The 20,995-nt window shown below is 41.7% G+C and overlaps 1 protein-coding gene across 2 annotated transcripts in view; it reads left to right on the top strand.

Annotated features, from left to right (window-relative positions):
• The window catches only part of BCR (BCR activator of RhoGEF and GTPase), a 101,213-nt gene that overhangs the window by 37,626 nt on the left and 42,592 nt on the right, over nt 1–20,995 (top strand). For both annotated transcript variants that reach the window (XM_085238208.1, XM_085238207.1), the window contains 2 exons: nt 9,799–9,983; nt 20,693–20,797. In XM_085238208.1, the coding sequence (XP_085094334.1) occupies nt 9,799–9,983; nt 20,693–20,797 (290 nt within the window). The remainder of the gene's footprint in view (nt 1–9,798; nt 9,984–20,692; nt 20,798–20,995) is intronic.

Here is a 20,995-nt window from a genome sequence, read left to right as displayed (position 1 = left end):
AAACCGAGGTTTTATTTTGAGCATAGCAGTAATGCTGACCTGAACAGTCACATTTGTTCCATCCCACCTCTGTGCCCAGTTTATGCTGATGCATTTTGTGGAGATGATCAGCGAAATGGAATAAGGAACTGCTTTGTGTTATAAAATAACACTCTTCTCCAGTTATTTTTAGCCTGGCCAGCTCCTGCTGTGGTTTGCTGTGCTCCCTGCAAACAGATCTGTTAGGACATTATGGGACAATGGGGGAGATGTGGGCACGAGCCTGTGAAGAAATTGGAGACTGCTGGAATCCTGAGACTTTACATCCCCTAATGCAGCTCCTGCTTTTGTTGGGAAATAGTCTGACTTCTTAGCTCTTCTCCTATAACTCCATGTGGTTTGTTGTTGCTTCATTTGTTTTTTTTCTTTGCTTTTTTTACCTTATTTTTCATGGAAAACTTTTATTCATTGTAGTCAGTTTACGCCTCTGATCTAGTCACTGCTGAAGTTTTTGGTGCTTTTCAAGTAAACCTGCATTCTCTTGTGGATGTGTCAGCCTTTCCTTGTACTTTCATAGTGACAAAAGGCTTCAGTTCTGAAGGACTCGACCTAAAATGTATTTTCTGCCTAGTAGGATTGTAGTGAATCAAAGCAGCTAAACTTTGTGCACAATCCTGAATAAGGGATGGAAAAGAAAACTGGTAAAGCATTCTGGTTTGCTCTGGGACTTGCTTTGCCAAGAACATCTAATGGCCTGACTGCCAGCATGAATTGAACATGGAAATGTTTCCATCTTGCCTGGGAAAACATAGAACAGGAGAGGAATCTAAAAGTGTAGACCCTGGATGGTAACATACTTAGCTTCTGCTACATCCAAGGCATGAGTTCATCCTTATTATGGGGGTTACATTGCACCACATGACTTAATGCTAAGCATTTAGGAAGAAGAGTCAGAAAAGAAAAAAAGACAGCAGGAGTTTCACTGTTCTGGGCTATGTCCTCACCTGCGGGTTAAGTATTCTCCCGTGCTTCCCTGTCTGGAATATAAGTTTGATCAGAATTTGTCTTTTTCTCTTGGCTGCATATTTGCAGCCAGTGATTCTGCGAATATACTTCATTCATACCTGTGTGTGTTTACTGACAGATGTTTAGAGCCCTGAATGATGGTGATTAACCCTTCTGAGTGCCTTGGTGGGAAGCCAGTATGCCATAGGCACAGTCAGCTATCAGAGGCAAATGTTCAAGGCTCGCCTCCTGTGGTAACAATGGCTAACTTTCTTTGCTGATGTCAGTAACATACAGCCTACTTGCACAGGATCTTAAATTTTACAAAATGCCACTAAGACACCCTGTATTTGAAAGGCCATATCTTTAAAACATGTGGCTTGACTTCTTCCTACTTGCAACTGTTATCATCTGATGGACTCCTCTGTCCAGTTTGTGGTGTGTGATGATTGTGTTTCCATCCTAATATTAGTTGGTCAAGTGTCAAATGTCTTAGAGAGATGGGAATTTACATCTCTGCTACTCTTCCCTTGCTGACCTCTGTGGCAGACCAAGTTTGAAAGCCTGGCTGAGTGCAGTGTGGGGATGACAGCTTGGTCTGCCCTCCTGAGTGTGCAGCACTCCGTGGCTGCTAAGCCAGAGTTATCTGCAACAAAGACAAGCAGCAAGCAGGCTGCCAGAAGGAAAATGTTTTGAATTTGCATGTTACCGAGTAGTTCTGTCTGGGAAAAGGTGGACTCTCCTCAACGACCAGGTTAGCATCATGAACTCCTAATGCTAGCAATTCTCTCAGTAACGTCAGTGAGCAATTCTTTCTGTCCTTTGTGAGGATGCCTTTAGGTTTCCCTGAGATTGAGAACTGTCTCAGTAATTCCAGCTTGCACTTCATGGCTGGATCGTGGAAACTCAGTCTGCGTAGGCTTTAGATCTGTGTGAACATTAAATCTGCCTGCAGGAAAATTTCAATCAGAGCAAAAAGCAACAGCGTGTCTTGGTGATAGACTGCCACAAACTGATCAAGCCTATCCTCCAGTCTCTGCTTGAACTCTTCATAGAACCATGTGTGGGCATATTACAGATCTCTGGTCTTCCTTTTTAGACTTAATGAGCTGAGTTTGGCACACCTAAAAGATTAAAAGTTGACTGCAGTTAATTCATCTCCTAAAGACTTATGGGCACTGTCTGCTATAGGGATAAAGCTCATCTGTGGCACAGACATAAGTTTCTTGGGGGCTGGTTAAAATCTACAGCCCCGAGATCCCTTGGGGGAGGAAGGGAGGGTGAAGGGAGAACCACCAGCTGTCCCTTGCTGCTTCCATATGTAAGGTACATTGCTTTTTCAATCTTGAATTTCAAAAGTAAAATGCAATTCTCAATCACTACATGCACGCACACCTGTGCGCACATGCACACCATTATACTTCAAAAAAGGGGGGGTGAGGGGGCACAAACCTGAAACGAGTATGGTGATTTTAGGAAAATCTGCTCAGTTTTTGAATTCACAGAACTACTCTTTTGGTTGTGATATAGCCTAAAGTTGCCATTCCAGTGTCAGCTTTGTGTTTAGAAAGCCTGGGGTACCTCTTCACTTGCATCCTATCCCCTAAATAGTTTTGCTGCAGGTTATCAACATACAGCATGCTTCCAGATCCCATTTAATGCCTGCCTGCAGATGGGAAACTGCAGCTTCACAGAATCACAGAATTGTAGGGGTTGGAAAGGACCTCTAGAGATCATCGAGACCAACCCCCTGCCAAAGCAGGTTCCCTACACCAGGTCGCACAGGTAGGCGTCCAGGCGAGACTTGAATATCTCCAGAGAAGGAGACTCCACAACCTCCCTGGGCAGCCTGTTCCAGTGCTCCGTCACCTCACCGTGAAGAAGTTCTTACGCACATTCGTGCGAAACTTCCTGTGCTGCAGCTGATGTCCGTTTCCCCTCGTCCTGTCTCCACGTACCACTGAAAAGAGACTGGCCTCACCGCTATGGCCGCCACTCCTCAGATATTTATAAACCTGGATCAGGTCCTCTTTCAGTCTTCTTTTCTCAAGGCTAAACAGACCCAGTTTACTTAGCCTTTCTTCATAGGGGAGATGCTCCAGGCCCTTCACCATCTTTGCGGCCCTCTGCTGGACTCTTTCCAAGAGATCCCTGTCTTTTTTGAACTGGGGAGCCCAGAACTGGACACAGTAGTCCCGATGAGGCCTTACCAGGGCAGAGTAGAGGGGGAGGATCACCTCCCTCGACCTGCTGGACACGCTCTTCTTAATGCACCCCAGAATGCCATTGGCCTTTTTGGCCACGAGGGCACACTGCTGGCTCATGGCCAACCTGTCGTCCACCAGGACGCCCAGGTCCCTCTCTGCAGAGCTCTCCTCCAGCAGCTCATCCCCCAGCCTGTATTGGTGCATGCAATTATTCCTCCCTAGGTGTAAGACCCTACACTTGCTTTTGTTGAACCTCATCTGGTTTCTTACTGCCCAGCTCTCCAGCCTGTCCAGGTCTCGCTGAATGGCAGCACAGCCTTCAGGCATGTCAGCCAATCCTCCCAACTTCGTATCATCAGCAAACTTGCTGAGGGTGGCCACTATCCCCTCATCAAGGTCATTGATGAAGATGCTGAACAAGACAGGACCCAGCACAGACCCCTGGGGGACACCACTGGTTACAGGTCTCCAGCCAGACTGTGCACCACCACCACCGACCCTCAGCTTGGCTCTATTGTATGAAACTGCTTGTTTAACTCAGCCTCATCAGGGTGTTTCCTGTGGGTGGGATGTGTTATGTATTTCACCACAGTTCTTCTGCAACCCATGCTCTCAAACAGGTTTTTTGGCAGTGGTAAGGAAGATAATCCTGCATGGATATGTTTTTTCTATGGCACATGATACGAGTCGATTGCTTAGCACTGAAAGCTGTGCTTTACAGAGGTCTATAGTTTGAAGCCATAGGCAGACTTGGAGCTAGCTCTTGTTATATTTGCCTCTGTTTACATGCTTATCTAATAATAAAGGGAGGATTTTTGAAATAATAGTGATCTGTTTAATTATGTATACGTACTTGTGTTGTTGTTTTTTCTTTTTTTTTTTTGCTAAATATACTTGTTTTCATATTTGACTGAGGGCTTTAGGTTTCATTAATCATCTTTATAATCAAGTGTACTGTCTTCCAGCATTGTATCTCTTATCTATGTAAGAAGAGACTTTGCTCTGAATCTGTTTAGTGTCTTAGTGGAGCCTTTTATTCATCAATCTGAGAAGAATAAAGCCACAGGGATTTGACATGGCAAATCAGCTGCTTTCTTCCTCTCCCCCCTCCCTCCTCTCCATACCTGGTTTTCATTCTGGGACAAGTTCCTGATATAGGTAGACAGTATAATTGTTAGTGGATCTCAGCTTTGTGCTAAAGCGTATGTGCACTGCTCCTGGTTTTGCAGATGATGATTCAGATGATGTCAAGAAAATGAGCAAAATGCTCAGTTTTCCATACTTTAACATTTTTATACTTTAGAATGTGCTGCTGCATTCCCTAGGCAACTGCATTCACAGCCCAGCCGCATAAATGTACTTCTACATGTGCTTAGCACTGGAAATGAATCCCTGATCCTTCTCCAAGCAGCCTGGCCAGGGCCAGCACTAAGAAATATGATGACATGAACTTGCATTGTTTATCACCAAGCAAATGGTGGTATATAAAAGCTGGAGCTAAGATTGGGAGATCACATTAGTAATTTAAAGGTTACAAAAGCAACCTATCAACCCAAAAAAACCAACAAGGATTGCACAAAAGTTATTTGTCCCCAAACCAGCCATGTGTAGAATCCAAGAATTGACCAAACTTCTGCTTAAAGGAAACTCCATCAGTGCTTTGCTAATACATTGTTTTCAGCTGCTGTACAAGCCTTATGTATGCCTATCCTGTAACCACTATGCCTATGTAACCTTTTAGTTGGGATTTCTGTGCCATGAAGTGGATCAGAGAGCTGATCCAGCTTAGAAGGGAATTGTGGAAGATGTTTTTCTTTGAGCTGACTGAGTTCTTTATCTGGGCCATAGCCACGTGTGGGGCTGTGTATAACTGAGGGGATAAGAGGGAAAGGGTCATGCTGTGGCTTATGGTTTGGTGGTGGAAACCTTAGACCCTTCTTGCTGCCAAGACAGTGCATTATCAAACTGTGGCCTTGCACATTCCTTGGTACAGAAATGCACGGCCAAAGCATGCAGACTGGTTTAACACTCTTCTGCTGTGCAGCTGCAGGAATGTTTTTGGAGTGAGTATAGACATTGCAAACTTGTGCTAGCCTTGGTACCGTTTACAATGAAGCCACAGTGATGTGGGGCTTTGGCATAAACCGGCTTCCCCACCCCCTTCAGGATTCTCTGTATTTACTTAGGCAGGCAGGTCTGAGCTGCTGTGGCTTCGCCGCTCTTTTAGTGGGATTAGCTGGGACACAGCTAGCTTGGAAGCTTCTCTGCATGCTGCTGTTAAGCCTCTCAAGCAGCTATGGATGTTGTGATGCTGCGAATGTATGATACTTGAGTCACTGTGCGGCCCTGGATCAGATGCAACTAGTCTTTTTCATTTTGAAGTTAGTTTCTTTTTCCCTTCGTGCTGGCAAGGTAGTTCTCTATCTTGGTCTCATACTGTCAAAGAATGCATGTGACACACAGCAGGAGGGGGGGTAGGCAAGAGGACAAGGCCACGGTGCTGCTGTGCAGTCACTGAGTGCAAGGAAATTTGTAGCTAACTGCAGGTTTGTTAGATTGCTCTTTTCTCCCAGCCAGTAGAAATTTGATGCTGTGAGGGAGGGGAGTAGTTTAGAAGAGGTAAGGAAAAATAGAAGAAAGGAATGTTGAGTTTGAACACACCAAACTGAAATGAAAGCTTGGAGAGGTGGGGGGATGGAAGCAATAACTGAAGAAGAGGATTGTGGGGCAGGTTCATGAAGATTGGAACAAGGCTAGGCCAGGAAGGTTACTGTCATCAGAACCAAAAGGTGGAAGTAACCTTTTGTTTGAGGGTGTGCAAAACTGATGAAAAACCTTTGTAGCCCCCAATTAGTTCATTGCACATGATGATGTGCTGGTGCAGGAGTGGAGTACTGTAAGGGAATATCGGAGGGCCGGTGGCAGAAATAGCTGCTGTTTAGTGAGAGGGCACATTTTGGTCAGTCACAGCTGCCAGACTTTCTTATGAGGATAGGGGACAGGGACTCTTACAAGCTGCCAAAAGAGAAAAGCTGCTGCTGAGGTGAGGGAAGCTTGAGCATTTTGTTGCTCATTGTCACCTGGCTAGCACAGGACAAGCCACTGTAGGGTTAAATGGCCACATGGCTAAGCCAGGGCTCTGTGCCCAAAGCAACACTGGTGCTTTGCTCCCTGAGATTGCATACATCTACAGGAGGGTCACCCAGAGCAGCTAGGAATGTCCAATGAGCTCCTGGCTCCAGTCTCTTTGCTGTAGTCATTCTGCTGCCAGGTAGAGCCTGAACAGCCTGTGCAGAGTTGTGCCTGCCTGTAGGAGATCCAAATAACCTAGTTTCCCTAGCAACAGTGGTCTCTTTAATCACAGAGATGCGAGCCTACCTCTGTTATTAGTGTTAGGGCTTACTTTCTGTATCTCGGTAGAGTAATACTTTGCTTCTGTTGGAATAAATGGCGGAATAAAAGCAAGAAGGTCGTGTCTGCCTCAGAGATAATTAAAAATCTCTATAGGTGAATTTCAGTGCTGTATGAAACAATAATAGGAAGAAGAGGGATTATAACTATTTCTAAGCTTTTTGAATGTGATACAGATACAATATTAAAGTTTTAAATTCTGCGTGGGGCTTTCTCTGCACATATCTTGTGGCAGTGTGTGACACTGATGGGCTGGCTCTTCATTCCTTGCTGAGAGATCTTATTTTCATTTTCATGCATGGAGAGACAAAGTGAATGATGCAAAGGTAAACTGAATCTTTATGCAGTGCTGGGAATAAATCTCTTCTTCCTAACCTAAGTCTTCCATCTTTGTTTCCTTTCAAATGATGATTTCCCTGTGTAGTAGGAGACAAAATGTGTTATGGAAATTAGAAATACAAAGCCTACTTCTTAGTAGGAGAAAGCGAGGAAAGTGAAAATACTGTGATTCCCTGCAAGCCTTTCTGCTGGTATATTCTATATGGAGTTTACTTCTCCATTAACAGAAAGGGAGCAAGCCATACAATTAGAAAGAGAGCACTGGGAGTGAAAGAAATATTCCTGCTTTCATTTCTGCACAGCAAACAAGTCTTGTTACTGCATGTGTGCAGGAGAAACTGGTTTGAATAGGAGTTTGAGGAAATTCTTCCTTGATCAAAGACATGAAGCTGACATAAGCACCCCGTACTGATGTTCCTCTGTGGATAAAGCAAGTGTTAAATTGTCAGCAGTGTTTTTCAGGCTTCTTGGGTTAGAAAGCTGCAGGAGGGATAATTCAATGGAAATCAGGTATTTGTATTCCTCCAGTGAATTTGCCTGGTGTTACATTTTTATTTTTATTTTTTTAATGACATAAATACTGTAGAGGTGGAAGGAAGAAGAATGATCGTCTCCCACATAAAATTCTAATTTTTGGAGTCAGAATGGTCCCTAATCGTGCCTTGTGACCGCATAGAAGACCAGTCATCTTGTGCGTGGTGGAGGTTATTCCTGTTGATTTCTTTCCTTACCTGTTTGAGAATTGGAATGCAAAGGCCATGAAATCTTCTCTTCTGTATTCTTTTAGCTAAAGGGCTCCTGACAATTCAAGCATGAGATTTGTGATTTGTTTGGCTTGCTGATATGTGGTCATTATCCAACTTATCTGAAATCTCTTTTGTTTGTGACTGATCATCCTTACTTTAGCACCTCTATTTCAAGCCTCCATTTACCAAATTAACTTAATAGGATGAGTTCCAAACAACTAAGAAAATCTGGAAAGTCTCTGACATCTCAATAAAAGTCTACTCCAGCAAATATGTACTGTTTCTTTTCTTTTTTTTCCTTCCTCTCCCATTCCTATGGTGTTGCACAATCTAAAAGTCCTTTGAGAAACTGAGGGCTTGAGCACAAGGTAATCCCACGAGAGAGTGGGTGACATAAAACTCATTGAGCTTGTTAAAATAATATTGCCATGGTCACTCAGCAGCCTGAAGGCCACATATACAGCAGTTATTTAGCTGGGTGGTATTTGCTACAAATTGAGACAGAGGCTCACTTCTACAGTGAGTTTATTGTTAGTTTTCGGTATATTGTTTGCATAAATTCCCTGGACCAGCTCTCCCTCCTGAATAAACCACATGGATCAAGTTTTATTCTGTTTCACACAAAGTTCACATCCTTTGCTGGAATGAGTCATGCTTTAACTGAGTTTACTGTGAAGGAGGAAAGTGGGCTTTAAAATGTTACTCCTCCACCCTGCCTTGGTGATGTATAACGGGATTATTAGTATGCTTGGCAGCTGCTGCTTATTATTTTTGCAGAACCTAGATATGTGAAAACAAGTAGAAACTAGTTCTACAAGTAAAAATTCAGTTCCAGTGTGAATTTAATGCAAATTTTTAAACTTTTTAAGACCAAAATCAAGCAAACAAAATCCTCGTTTATGGCTTTGTCTTCCATAAGGCTTGCCTGCTACAGTAAAAGTGGATCTAGCTTGTCTGCCTTTAGTTATTCCTCAGTTTGGGGAGAAGAGTGAAAATTGATGACTTGTAACTGAAAGCAGCAGATTTCTGCCATGGCCTGGGCATGGCTATCACTGCTCACACTTCTGTACACTGACAGGTGAAAATGCTTCACCTGTCAGTGAAGCATGAGCAACAGGCAGAGTTGCTTCCACCCTCCTTTGGGCATGATAGATGTGATTCTGTGGCACTGTGCAGAAAGCAAATGTTCATTCTCTGCGTGTATTTGTGCAGAGAGGTAAAAGACCTTTTAATTTATAGCACAGGGAGCAGTTCTGTTCAGTGTGTCCTCAATACAGATTTTTGCAGAAACAGTCAAAAGGTACCAGAATCAATTTTACTACTCATTTTTCCTGCAGAAATTCATTGATACCTCATAAAAATTCAAACGTGGTATAAAGAATCAAATTAACCATTTTATTTTATTTTTATTTTTGTGGGGTACTGGAGAGAAAGAGGGTGATTGTTTATTTGCTTAGGGAATTAGAATTGAGGAGGAAGGCAGCCAATAGAAGAAGGATTCTTAGAGTTTTGTTTTTGGCAGCAGGCCTGTTCACTTGACATGTAAGACCTTTCTTTCCTAGTCCTCTTGCTTGTAGGTCTGAAGAGAACTACAGAACCATTGAATCATTTAGATTGAAAAAGACCTTCAAGATCATCAAGTCCAACTGTTCATTTTCTGAGCTATGTATTATTGATGATTGCTAAACTGTCAGGGACATCATCTGTTCATTTCCACAGAAAAATAAGGACAAAACAGAGGCTGTTACCCCAACCCAGTACATTGATAGACCCAGACTGTGTAACTTGTATGGAGCCTGTACGAGTATTTACCTTAATGCTAATACTTTTGAAGCAAAACTTGGAGGAAAGAGCTGCAATTTCATGAACACCAATGTTAGATATTAGAAAGGACTTTGCCTTTTAGGACTTAAAGTGATCAAAATGAATGCTTGGTGACATGAGTTTGATTAAATTTATGCTTCCACTTGATCTATATTTAACTATCACTGATTCTGTGATTACTTATCAGTAAACTAAATAGCTGGGACATCAACAGTGCTGTGGTTGACCAGCCTGTTTCATATCCAGTTTGGCTCTGACCAGACAGATTTTTCTCCCGTGTTTTGCAGATGCTTCATTCAGTGGCACACCACCCAGCTATGCGTATGATGCAGACCGTGCTGAAGAACAGAGGCGACATCATGATATGATGCCCTACATCGATGACTCGCCATCATCTTCCCCTCATCTCAGTTCCAAGAGTCGAGGCAGCAGAGACACCCTGTCTTCAGGGTCTCTGGAATCTACAAAATCAGTGAGTCCTTTCCTGCCTTTTTGGGGTCAATCAAACCTTGTAAAGTTGGAAGGAGTAGGCTGCTTTAAGGGGGAGGGGGGCTGCTGCTGCTGTTGCTTTAATAGGGGGGGCTGCCAGAATGGTAAGACGGGTTAGTTGATACTGTATCAGTCATGTACTACTATGTTGTATATTTAATGTTAAATTGAGACTTCTGACTGATGTTCAAGCTAAATTTCAGAAATAAGTGTTCTGTGTATGATTTTTTTAACTCATTTTTTCACACTTTGAATTTATTGAAGAAAAGGGATGCTTAAATGCTGTTAGGAAGTCTCTAAATACCAGATGTTTTGGAAGAGGGGATCCTGGACCAAAGCATTCTAAAGTATACGTGCATTTAGGGCCTGTGTTCATTGTGTGCATCTGCTTATGTGGGTTGTCATTGCCTTACACAAGGAAAATTAATTATTGTTGGGTACTTTGAAGGCTTTGATAAGGTATCTGGAATATACAGTCCATTTCTTTTGCCCTATGGAAGTGGAATAAGGAGAATTAACACTGTTAGCTCTAAACTGCAGTGACGTGTGGGAGATGGATGTTTATCATAAAAACTTTTACTGTTTACTAAATGCATATCCATATAATCTCTTCCGAGCTTTTTATCTATCAGAATTGACTGAGTAGCCTGATTTGTGGTTTTCGTGTGGCCATTCAGGCTATTTTGCATTATTTTTGCTTCAGGGGCATGGCTATTGTTTAGAACTTGATGAATTCTTTTTTTGTTTATTGCATTTTTTCTCTTGATAGAGAATCTACCACTTGCTTTGGTAAATAACTATCAACAACTCTCTTTAGTCAGAAATCTCTTATATTTAACTTGATCTGTTTGCCTTTGAGCTGTAAGTTTGCCGTTTTTATCCTTTTGCTTTCAAAATTGCAGAGCACTTCCATACCAAATTGGTGTTTCTTTGAAAATCTTTGTCATCTGCAGACTTCTGGTTCCCCAATTCATTCATAAAAATACTTAGTAGCACAAAAACAACTCTTAGTTTCTTCCTACTATATTTCTAAGACAGTGTAGCCAACCAACCTTGAATTCTCAATTTGCAAATGACACTTTGAAATCTGTCATTTAAGTTGTTTAATTTGTGTTGACTTTGTATTGTTCTGTCCTATTAATCAAAGTGTCATGGGAGAAGATGATGGGTATTTTACAGGTATCAGTATACATGTAAATCAACACCTTTATCAGACAGTTTTATTTATTTTATATCAAAATGATTTCCAGAGTCTGACAAGTTCCACAAACCATTGCTTTTAGCATTGATTTTATCCATCCTTCTATCATTCTTCCTTGGTTAGTCTCACATCATACGTTTCCTAACTTCTTCCAGGATGAATGTTAGATTACAAAAACTACTTGAAAGTGTTCTTGTTCTTCTCCTCAAGGTCTCTTAAAGCATTATCAAGTTCATATACTGTTGATTTGTTGTATTTCCTTTGAATATAGTGTATGGAATCTAGCTAGCTGTTTCTGCTTCAGCCTATTAACTCTGAGATGCTTTTTTTTCCTAATTGCTTGGGATGAGAACTCCTGTGATATGCAAGAGCCTTTTGAATGGAGAAATGATCATTAATAATTTCAAAAGCTCCAAGAATATTTTGATATTGGCTTGAGATTTTCAGATTATGTTTCTTAGGTTAAAAGGAAAATGCAATTTGACATCACGTGGCTGAGTCAAAGAACCCACTGTCACATTGTTTGTAGCTGGAGGCCTGGAAGAGAAACTGCCAAATGTTTCATCTTAGTCTTGATTTATTTGAATATCACCTCATAAGCATTTAAAAGTAGATAACTTAATGTTGTCCTAACAATGCTAGAAGACTGCCTTTTAAAAAGAATATTACTTATAAACAGCTGCTTTCTTCTCTCTGACTATAAAAAGATTCTTTATTGTTTCCAAAAAATGGAGGGGTACCGAGACAGATTAAACTTAAAATAATGAACCTCAACTGCAGTTAGTCCACAACTGACAATGCTATCTATGAATGAAGGTCCACAACAAGGAGGAAGAAATTAGTTTATAAATGGTTATGCTATTTCCTAAACAAATTAAACTTTGACACAAGTTGTTGGATGAGTCTTACTGTAATTATGTTTTCACATGTAGTGGAAAAGACATCAGTAACAAAATTAAGTGTCATATACTTTGCTCGTTGCTGTGTATTTAAACCGTGTTGGATCAGAACCCTGAAATACCAGAATGCAAGTCTTTTTTTTTATTTTTTTTTTCCTCACTACACTTCATTAGCAGAAAACATGTGTGTGTGCTTGCTTTTATAGTAGTCCCTTGTTCTGTCTTCTTACGTGCCTGCAGCTATTTAGATTATCATGGCCAGAGTCTAGAAATCAACAGTTACTATGTATAACAACTTGACAGTTGTGGTATATATACTGTTTTGTCAAAACATTACATTTGTAAGGTTGTTTAAAAGTTAAAAGATTACTGACTATGCAGTCCTGCCTTATGCAGATAGCCTTGAGTCTTTATAATTAATTTCAATTACACAGTTGTCCTATTTTTTGTATAGTTTTTCTGTGTTATTTAGTGCACGTAGTAAGTAATACTCACTGGATTCAGTATTTTATTGCTCTGTGTATGCGGGACGCTTTAAACTTAGTTCTGAGTACACAAGTGCTCATTTCCTTTGGACATGACCATTAATTCCAAATACTATTGGAATGCTATGCAGGCCTTAATTATCCCTGCAGTGTCCTGTGAGATAAGAAGATATCATGTCCGCTTATCACAGGTAATGAAGGCAGAGAGATTAAAGGAAGTGCATCTGCTCATTTTGAGTCCTTAATGTGAGATGTCTGATGTTACACAAAACCAGCTTCTAACTTTTAATGTGTTCTTTACGTTCGAAGAGAAATTCCTTTAATTTCACTTGCAACCAAGGGCTACCAGCACTTCAGTCAGACACCCAGATGAAAAGCATGCAGACAATGATGTATTTTTTTTAATGTGATCATGACCAATTCATTTAGCATCACAGACCCGGCAGCATTCTGATGTTGTTCTTTGGCCTTATTCATCAGAACAGTCTTTCTTTTGGAGATCAGATCATTGATATCTGAATATTGAGGGCATTGTTCTTTGACATATTTTTATGTCAAAGGGATTTATATATATAAGTATTTTTACCGACTGACTAAATCCTTCTGTCTTTTGACAGAGGCTGTAGTGTTTGGTTGGATAGCGTGGCAGGCTGGCCTCCATTTGGTTACCTAGCCAACGTAGAGAAGATGCAGAGTGACAAAGCAGTGTCTTGTTCCAAAAGAAACCAAGAGGATACCTCCTGGACTACATGTGGAGGGGCTTTATGTTCCTCAGCCTGGGAGGTGACAGACTCCCAGCACCTCATGTCCTTTGTTCCAGGAAGTGAGGGCCACAAGCTGACTTCCAGAAGGCTGCTGTTCTTCTCAATCTTTGTCACTTAGGATCTGTTTTTTAATTCCCTCTTCTGCTTACATCATCTAAGTAGACTAAAAGATGCTGACTGCTCTGCATTCAAATTGTACAAATTCAACTGCATTTTATTTCTATTTCACCTGCTTTGTGTCCATCACTCAAACATATGCTCCTATCCAAAGAGGGTGATGAGGGATGCCATCCTTAGTTTTATCTTTCATTGAAAGAGGATGTAAACAACAAGGGTATTTTTGATGTGCATCTCAACATCCCAACTCATCGTTTTTTAGTAAGGAGGCCTTAAAAGATGTTTGCATTGAGCAGTTCAAGTTGTACCCCTCTTCTGGCTCTTCCAGAATCTGTTGCTGAGATGTGAAAGCATGTCTTGGCATAAAGCCAGCGTTTCTGCCAAACTTTGTTGCTCTGAAGCAAACCTACAAGGGAAAGATGAAAAGGGAAGAAAAGGGAAAAATAAATATAAGTTGTTTGTTTATTGAACTTGAAATTTTTTCCAAACAGTTAAACAATTATTATTGAACTTTCCAAAAATTCTGGAAACTTTTTTGGAAAATGTCAAACCAAGTGTTTGCCAAATGACACACAACTGGTAAGTCCAGAAGGTGTCAGAGGGTGTAATGGGTTGTATTAATTCAGACTCCTAGAGCAGAAAGAGCAAGAATGTTTCTTTTCTAAGCATTAAGTCAGAGTAAGAGGTGAAGTGGATAGCTATGTAGGGTAGGACAGAGGAAGACGATAGCACCCTTCTCTAAAGGAGAGTTAATTGCATAGAGCTTGGGGTAGGTAGGTAGTTTGAGGATAAAGGCACTGAGAGAGTATAGGAAGCTTCAGTCATGGGGATCCCATTGCTGCTACTCTTGTGGGAAGAGATTAGAGCAACAGGGAGGGTAAAGGTGAGAAGGCCTTTCAAAGATCTGCTTGCCAACAAAGGCAGGCTCTAAGACATGGTTGGATTTACGGGTATTGGGCTCTGGAGATGGGAGCAGGACAGTCTCCCACCTGAAAATGATAGCTGTCACTCTTCTAGAGCTTAAGAGATTATTTTTTTTAATCAAATATATTTTTTACCAAAATGGATTTCCAATTTTTGTATGCATCGCTCCCTGAGAGGCAGGAGTGCTGAAGCTGAGCAACTAGTTCCTAGTAAGAACATGCTTAGCACCTTCATTTTTTTTATCAAAATTTAAAGTGCTTCAACAAAATTAAAATGCTGCTCCTCTGAATACTGTGAGATGTTAAACTGTTCTTTAATGAAAAGATAATAATACAAATATGTAGAGTCTATCTTTGTTGTTTGCTCTGTTGTTTTCCAGTTGAGTCTAGCGGCGTGAAAAGGCTTTGGCTCTCCAGACCATGGAGTGAAATGAAAACTGGCATGTCTATGTAAGCTTCCTGTCAGGACCTGTCTGGAGCAGAACAGTCAAATTTTGCTTCATCTGACTTTTTTTATTTATGAAATATGAGGAATGTGTACTGTTTATCCTCCTGAAGTTGAGTTCTGACAAACCGGGAAAGCACAGGAGGATGAGGGGCAGAAAAATTGACCTCTGAATCTACATTAATAAATGAGATTACTTGTCTTACAGCTCTGCTTAGTACTTCTGTTGCTGGCTTTTCCTGTCCTCTCCAGCATTTCCAAATCCTTCTCCTTTCTCCCTCTTGATATTTGGTATTTATTTATTTATTTTAACTTAATGCTGCATTTTTCTCACTATCTCCAGCAGATGCAACTCCTTCTTCTCCAATTCTGTGTGTTGCTGGAGGGCTCTGCCTGAACGTACAGCCCTTCCTGAGGAGAGCTGGCACATCAATACCGATGTTATAAAAAATGTTGGCTCCTGTCCCTGCTCCTTCCCCTGCAAGGAGCATGATTGGATTGATTGCAGAATTTGCCCTGCCTAATATCACCTACACAATAGGACACCTCCAGGCTGCTTGGCAGATGCTTTCAAAGATATTTAAACTTTAAAGATTAAAATGAATGTTTTTTTCTCTTTCATAGGGTGTTACTTTGTCTGTGAGATTCTGAGCTGTCCTTACGGGAAACCTCTCCTTTGAACACGTTCATTGCAGAACATGAACACACTGTACCAAAGGAAGGTCTTGAGAGTTAAAATGCCTTTCATACGCCCACTTTGAAGCACTGGTTTTCTTTACAGGGCTGTTCTGGCAGCAACCACTTGGCCAAATCTTACACGTGGTGGTTTCTAGATTCTTAATCTCTATTCTTTTAACATTTGCAATAAAGCAATTATTGCTGTTAATTTAAATAACAACCACAAACCTCTGAGCTCTTTAAAAAGAGTCGAGAAGAGCTGAACTTGTCTAATCCTTGGAGCTGGTGAATCTCAGGTTTGCTGTAATTGAATACAAGCAGTGCCAACCTGCTTACTAAACCAGAGTACTTAGGCTGACAAGCTGTAAACACATTCAAAACAGCCATGGCTTCAGGCCAGCGTATGCACGCTCTCTTGTATCTTTAATGCTACTATCCACTCTGACTGGCCTTTATTTATGATTGTGATTGGTTTTTAAATCATTGGAATAGCAGGATGCACCACCCAGTTGAGAATAAAACAGCAAAACATTGTAGGTGTGAAATACCCATGAAACTTCCTTTACATTGTCTTCCATCTTCCCTCCCTATATTATATATATGTATTAGTAGTTCATTGAGGGTGGGAACAAAGCATTGATTTCTAGCTTGGTTTGTTGAGAGCTGGCTGCTTCTTGGATGCTCACAGCTCCTACAGAGCACAGACAGGAATGCCGTGGCTGCTCCCCTAGTTGAGTTTTATAAAACAGATTTATTCCTAAACCTGTGGGTAGAGAGACAATCAAAAGGTGGAAGTCCAAGGGGGAAAGGCTAGAAATGGATGCTTGAGTCAGAAAGGGATAAAATCAGAACATGAAATACTAGCTAGACTTGTACTAGTCAAGAACAGGTTAACCAAGGCAGGTTGGAAGCCTGGGATGGACTGCTGACCACCTGGAATTCTCTGCTTGGTGGTCAGAGTTTGCCAGTATGGGCTGCTCCCACATCCTGCTGAGAACATCCCATCAGCACATAGGTGAATTAATAGGTGTATTTTCCCCAGCTTAGGTGATCTTCTGGATGTAGTATCAGCTTCCTACTTTGCCACAAACTTCTTGGAGATTTCAGACTGCTTCCTGTCAGGGTAAGGGAAGTGAGTACCCAGCCTTGGCAGATCTCCCTGAACCGGTGTACATCTGGGTGATGCCTCTTGGGCCCAGGATGTTCCCTCTCTTAACTGCTGTCTCCCTGGAGCACAGAAACAGAGCAGACAGTGAGGCTTTGTGGTTACAAGGTTGCTCTTTGTTCCCCTTCCTTCAGATATGGCCAAAGCAGAAATTGCCCTTGGTGCTGCTGCATGCATCATGTTGTTGTGTGCTCTAAGGGGAGAGCAGAAGGACAGCATTGCAGTATCCTTGCTTGCTGATTGCTCTGACTTGTTTTGAGTGTGCAGGTGAGCTTGTTTCCAATTCTGTAAGCAAGAAATATCGTGATACCAAATAATAAACTTGTTTCTCCCTGATGTGGGCACTAGCTCCTAGTGAATTTCTCAGTCATTGTACAAGTTTCATGACAAGAATAACTTAAAAGCACCCTGAGGCTGCTTTCCAGAAGTTCTAGCAGCAAGAGCAGCTCCTTGGTGCATCAGATGACATTGTCAGAAGAGGCCATGCTCAGCAGGAGGCTCATGTTGGGCTCTGCTTCTCAGGGAGAAACACAGAGTGGCAGCACAATGGAGACAGCAGCATGGTGTCCTATTGATCCCTGACAGCAGCAGGAGATCGTTTCTTCACATTTGAGGAATCTTTGTGTAAACTGAAGGTACTGCATTGGAAACCTTGCAGTGTGCTCTGCAATTGTTGGATAAAATCCCCTGAGAGTTTCCTCAGCAACTGCTGCACTGTAGCTTAAAGCAGCTAGGCCCTGTTCAGGCTGGCTGGATCTGAGGCTGTCATTTTGTAAGCATCATACTTGGAAAATGCTCCTATAAAAAGAGTTAGGACAATACTGTGGGCTTCTCAATGTGACCTTGTGTTAATGGCCAGGAAGGAGAGCCTGTAGTGTGTCCTGGGAGATGTTTGTCTCCCTGAAAGCAAATCTCTTTGAGAGGAAATTAACATTCAGGCAGAAAGTGCTGTCTCTGTCAGCTGATGGTGCCCAGCAAGAACTGGCTTGTAAATTAAAGCTTTTATTTGTGAAGAGGAAAGCTGTTTTCAGTGCTATAATGAAAACTGTTGTGTCACAGTTGCGATGGGGAAGTTTGAATCATTTAAGCTACTTGTCATCGTGTGGTGCTCCTCACAGATGTTACAAACATACCCAGCTGGTTTTCACGCACCCACCTCCTCTAAGAGAACCTGCTAGACATAATTATAGTGCTGTGTCAACACTGACCAGTTACTTCATCCTCAGCAGTGGGGACTTTGGAGCACTGTCAGTTGTTTTTCGATGCTTCTCTGTGGAGCTGCATTTTTCTTTTGTAAATGTGCTAAAAAAACTTTGGAAACCCAAAGATAAGTGTTTGTCACGGGTCCTAAGAGCTTCATACAGGCAGCTAGATGCCTCTTTAAATGAAATAAATCTTTGCTAAACATCTTCGTGCTGTCTTTCTGGGTTACAGAATCACAGAATGGCCAGGGTTGGAAGGGACCTCAAGGATCATGAATCTCCAACCCCCCCGCCACATGCAGGACCACCAACCTCCCCATTTAATTCCAGACCAGGCTGTCCAGGGCCCCATCCAACCTGGCCTTGAACACCTCCAGGGATGGGGCATCCACAGCCTCTCTGGGCAGCTGTTCCAGCACCTCACCACTCTCATTGTAAAGAACTTCCCCCTGACATCCAACCTAGATCTCCTCTCCCTCAACTTAAAACCATTTCCCCTCGTCCTGCAGTTATCAACCCTTTCGAAGAGTTGATTCTCCTCCTCTTTGTAGGCTCCCTTTAGGTATTGAAATGCTGCAATGAGGTCACCCCACAGCCTTCTTTTCTCCTGGCTGAACAAGCCCAGCTCCCTCAGCCTGTCTTCGTAAGGGAGGTGCTCCAGTCCCCCGATCATCTTGGTGGCCTCCTCTGGACCCTCTCCAACAGCTCCCTGTCTTTTTTGTACTGGGGGCTCCACACTTGGACGCAGTATTCCAGATGGGGCTTCACAATTGCAGAGTAGAGGGAGACAATCACCTCCCTGTCCCTGCTGGCTCCATCCCTTTTGATGGAGCCCAGGTTATCATTTGCCTTCTGAGCCACAAGAGCACACTGCTGTCTCACATTAAGTTTTTCTACTATCAAGATCCCCAGGTCCCTCTCCACAGGGCTGCTCTCAAGGACTGCTCCTTCCAGTCTGTTACATGCATGTACCGTGCCTAACAGTGGTGTCTGAGCAGCTATCCAGGTGCTACCACTACAGAAACTTTAAGGATCAGTCATGTTAAAGATTTCTGTTTGAGCTGTAAGAAATGTCATAGAGATGCACAGAAATGTGTTGCGGTGTTTCTTTGATCCTGTCACCACGTAGTTACTTTGTCACTGGTGTTTTTCTTAAATCTTCTGCGTGTGAATGCTGAACTATGAGTCCTGGTTTCTCTGAGATGCCCTTTCAAGGTTTCAAAAGGCACCGTGGTTCTTAATGAACCTTGCTGAAAGGTGGGATGCAGAGACAAATGTTTTCCATGTCGTACACGATGTGCACGTACATTTCACTCTTATGCTTAGAACAGCTTCTGTCACTTTCCTTTAAGAGGTGTTAGCGGTATTTGACACCTCACAAAATTTTTATAAAGTAGTTGCTGCAAAGCCTTTTAGCCTAGAAAATAGCTTATGAAATATAACGAAAGCATTCAAAAATCAGGGTTGTTATTGATGACACTGAATCCAAAAATATCTGGGAGCGTGAGAATCCATTTCTTTCTTAGCATGGTGCGTGGGCTCCAAGCTGCACTTAATGTGATAGCTGCTGTAAGCTTACCTGTAACCAAGGTACAGCTCTCCATAATGAACCTCGTATATACATTTGCAGCGTTCAGAGCGTAGGACTCGAAGTAGAGCTATTTAAAATCAGCTGTAGACGGGCTTTATGTTCAGTCAATAGAGTGGAACATACTGTTAGTGTTTCCTAATCCTCCTCCTGCTGAAATCAATAGCCAGAGATTCCTGTAGGTATTAACAGGAGTAGGATGGAGTCCCTAGCACTCTACCCAAAGCCCTTAGAAGTATTTGCCTATTTACTTTTTCAGATCTAACGATTGTCTCTGCTCCTGGAGTCTTTCAACAACAATGAGGGGTGGAAAAATAGGAATTTTTTTTGTTTATTTGTTTTTTAGGTAGTCATTCATAGAAATAAAAAGTTGAAAATGACATTCCGTAAAAAGTGATGCTAGTGGCGCGTCATTATTTATAATCTCCACTGTTTGGCTTTCCTTTTTTTTTCCTTCAGAATTTATGGGGATACTCCATTTTACCAGGTTAAACGTTTTTCAGTGATAATTGAAATTAGAAAAGAGATTATTACTTCTCTTAAAACTTGGTGATTAACATTGGTGTTTGCCCATGAACGTATTTATTCTTCTCTCTTTTTTTCCCCAGTTGTTTTGGTTAAGAACTGCTTTATGGAATTCCAATAAGAAAACCAGCATGTGCAATCCAAGCAGTGCTGATTATTCAGTCTTTTAACTAAAAATAGACCTTGTGCAAGCTGGCAGTGAAAATAACTTGGTGAATAGTAAAGAGTGGGAGAAAGAACAGCCATCTTAACAGCCATGTCAGGCTGTTTCTGCTCTATATTCATGTGCATCTGTGTAGAAACAGGGAAACTGATCCTGTCTGTGTAGAGAAACACATGGCTTTGGAACAAAATCATAGAGAATTCTCATGGGAGGAGAGAGTGAATTGCACATAACCAGAGGTCCCTACAATTTGTTTAGAATAATAGATTTTTGAATTTTAAAGTTTTAAGTTTTGATTTATGCGAAGAAACCCAAGCACCAAAGATAGATGACTAAAGATAACTTCTATAAATAAGTGCCATCAGTTTCTGGTGAATAAAAATTTTTCTTTGGTGTTTCTATGTCTGCTTCTAGAATCTTGACACTAAACACAAGTTTTTTATCAGCCTGTAAATAAATAAAATCCTTCTCCTTACCCTCTCCATTCTCATTTTCTTTTTTTTTTTTTCTTCTCCTCACTTAACAACTTCTTTATAGAGTGAGCCAGATCTGGAGAAAGGCCTGGAGATGAGAAAATGGGTCCTGTCAGGAATCCTGGCCAGTGAGGAAACCTATCTGAGCCACTTGGAGGCTCTGCTGCTGGTAAGCACTGCTATATTTCCAGCACCAATACTTGCCTATTTGCTGCTACTTCCATCCAAAATTTTCCAGAACTTCACGTACCTTGATTGTCAGTTGCTCAGTGCAAAAGGTACCTGTTAGCCACTTCTCTAGTTGAGAGAAAGAAGCCAAAAGAAAGGACTGGATATGGCACAACCCAGGAGATATTAATCTGATAGT

The sequence above is a fragment of the Meleagris gallopavo genome, chromosome 17, assembly GCF_905368555.1.
Source record: "Meleagris gallopavo chromosome 17, MGAL_WU_HG_1.1, whole genome shotgun sequence".
NCBI classification, from domain to species: Eukaryota; Metazoa; Chordata; class Aves; order Galliformes; family Phasianidae; genus Meleagris; species Meleagris gallopavo.
Note: the sequence above shows the minus strand (reverse complement) of the source record. Positions and strands in the feature narration are given on the sequence as shown.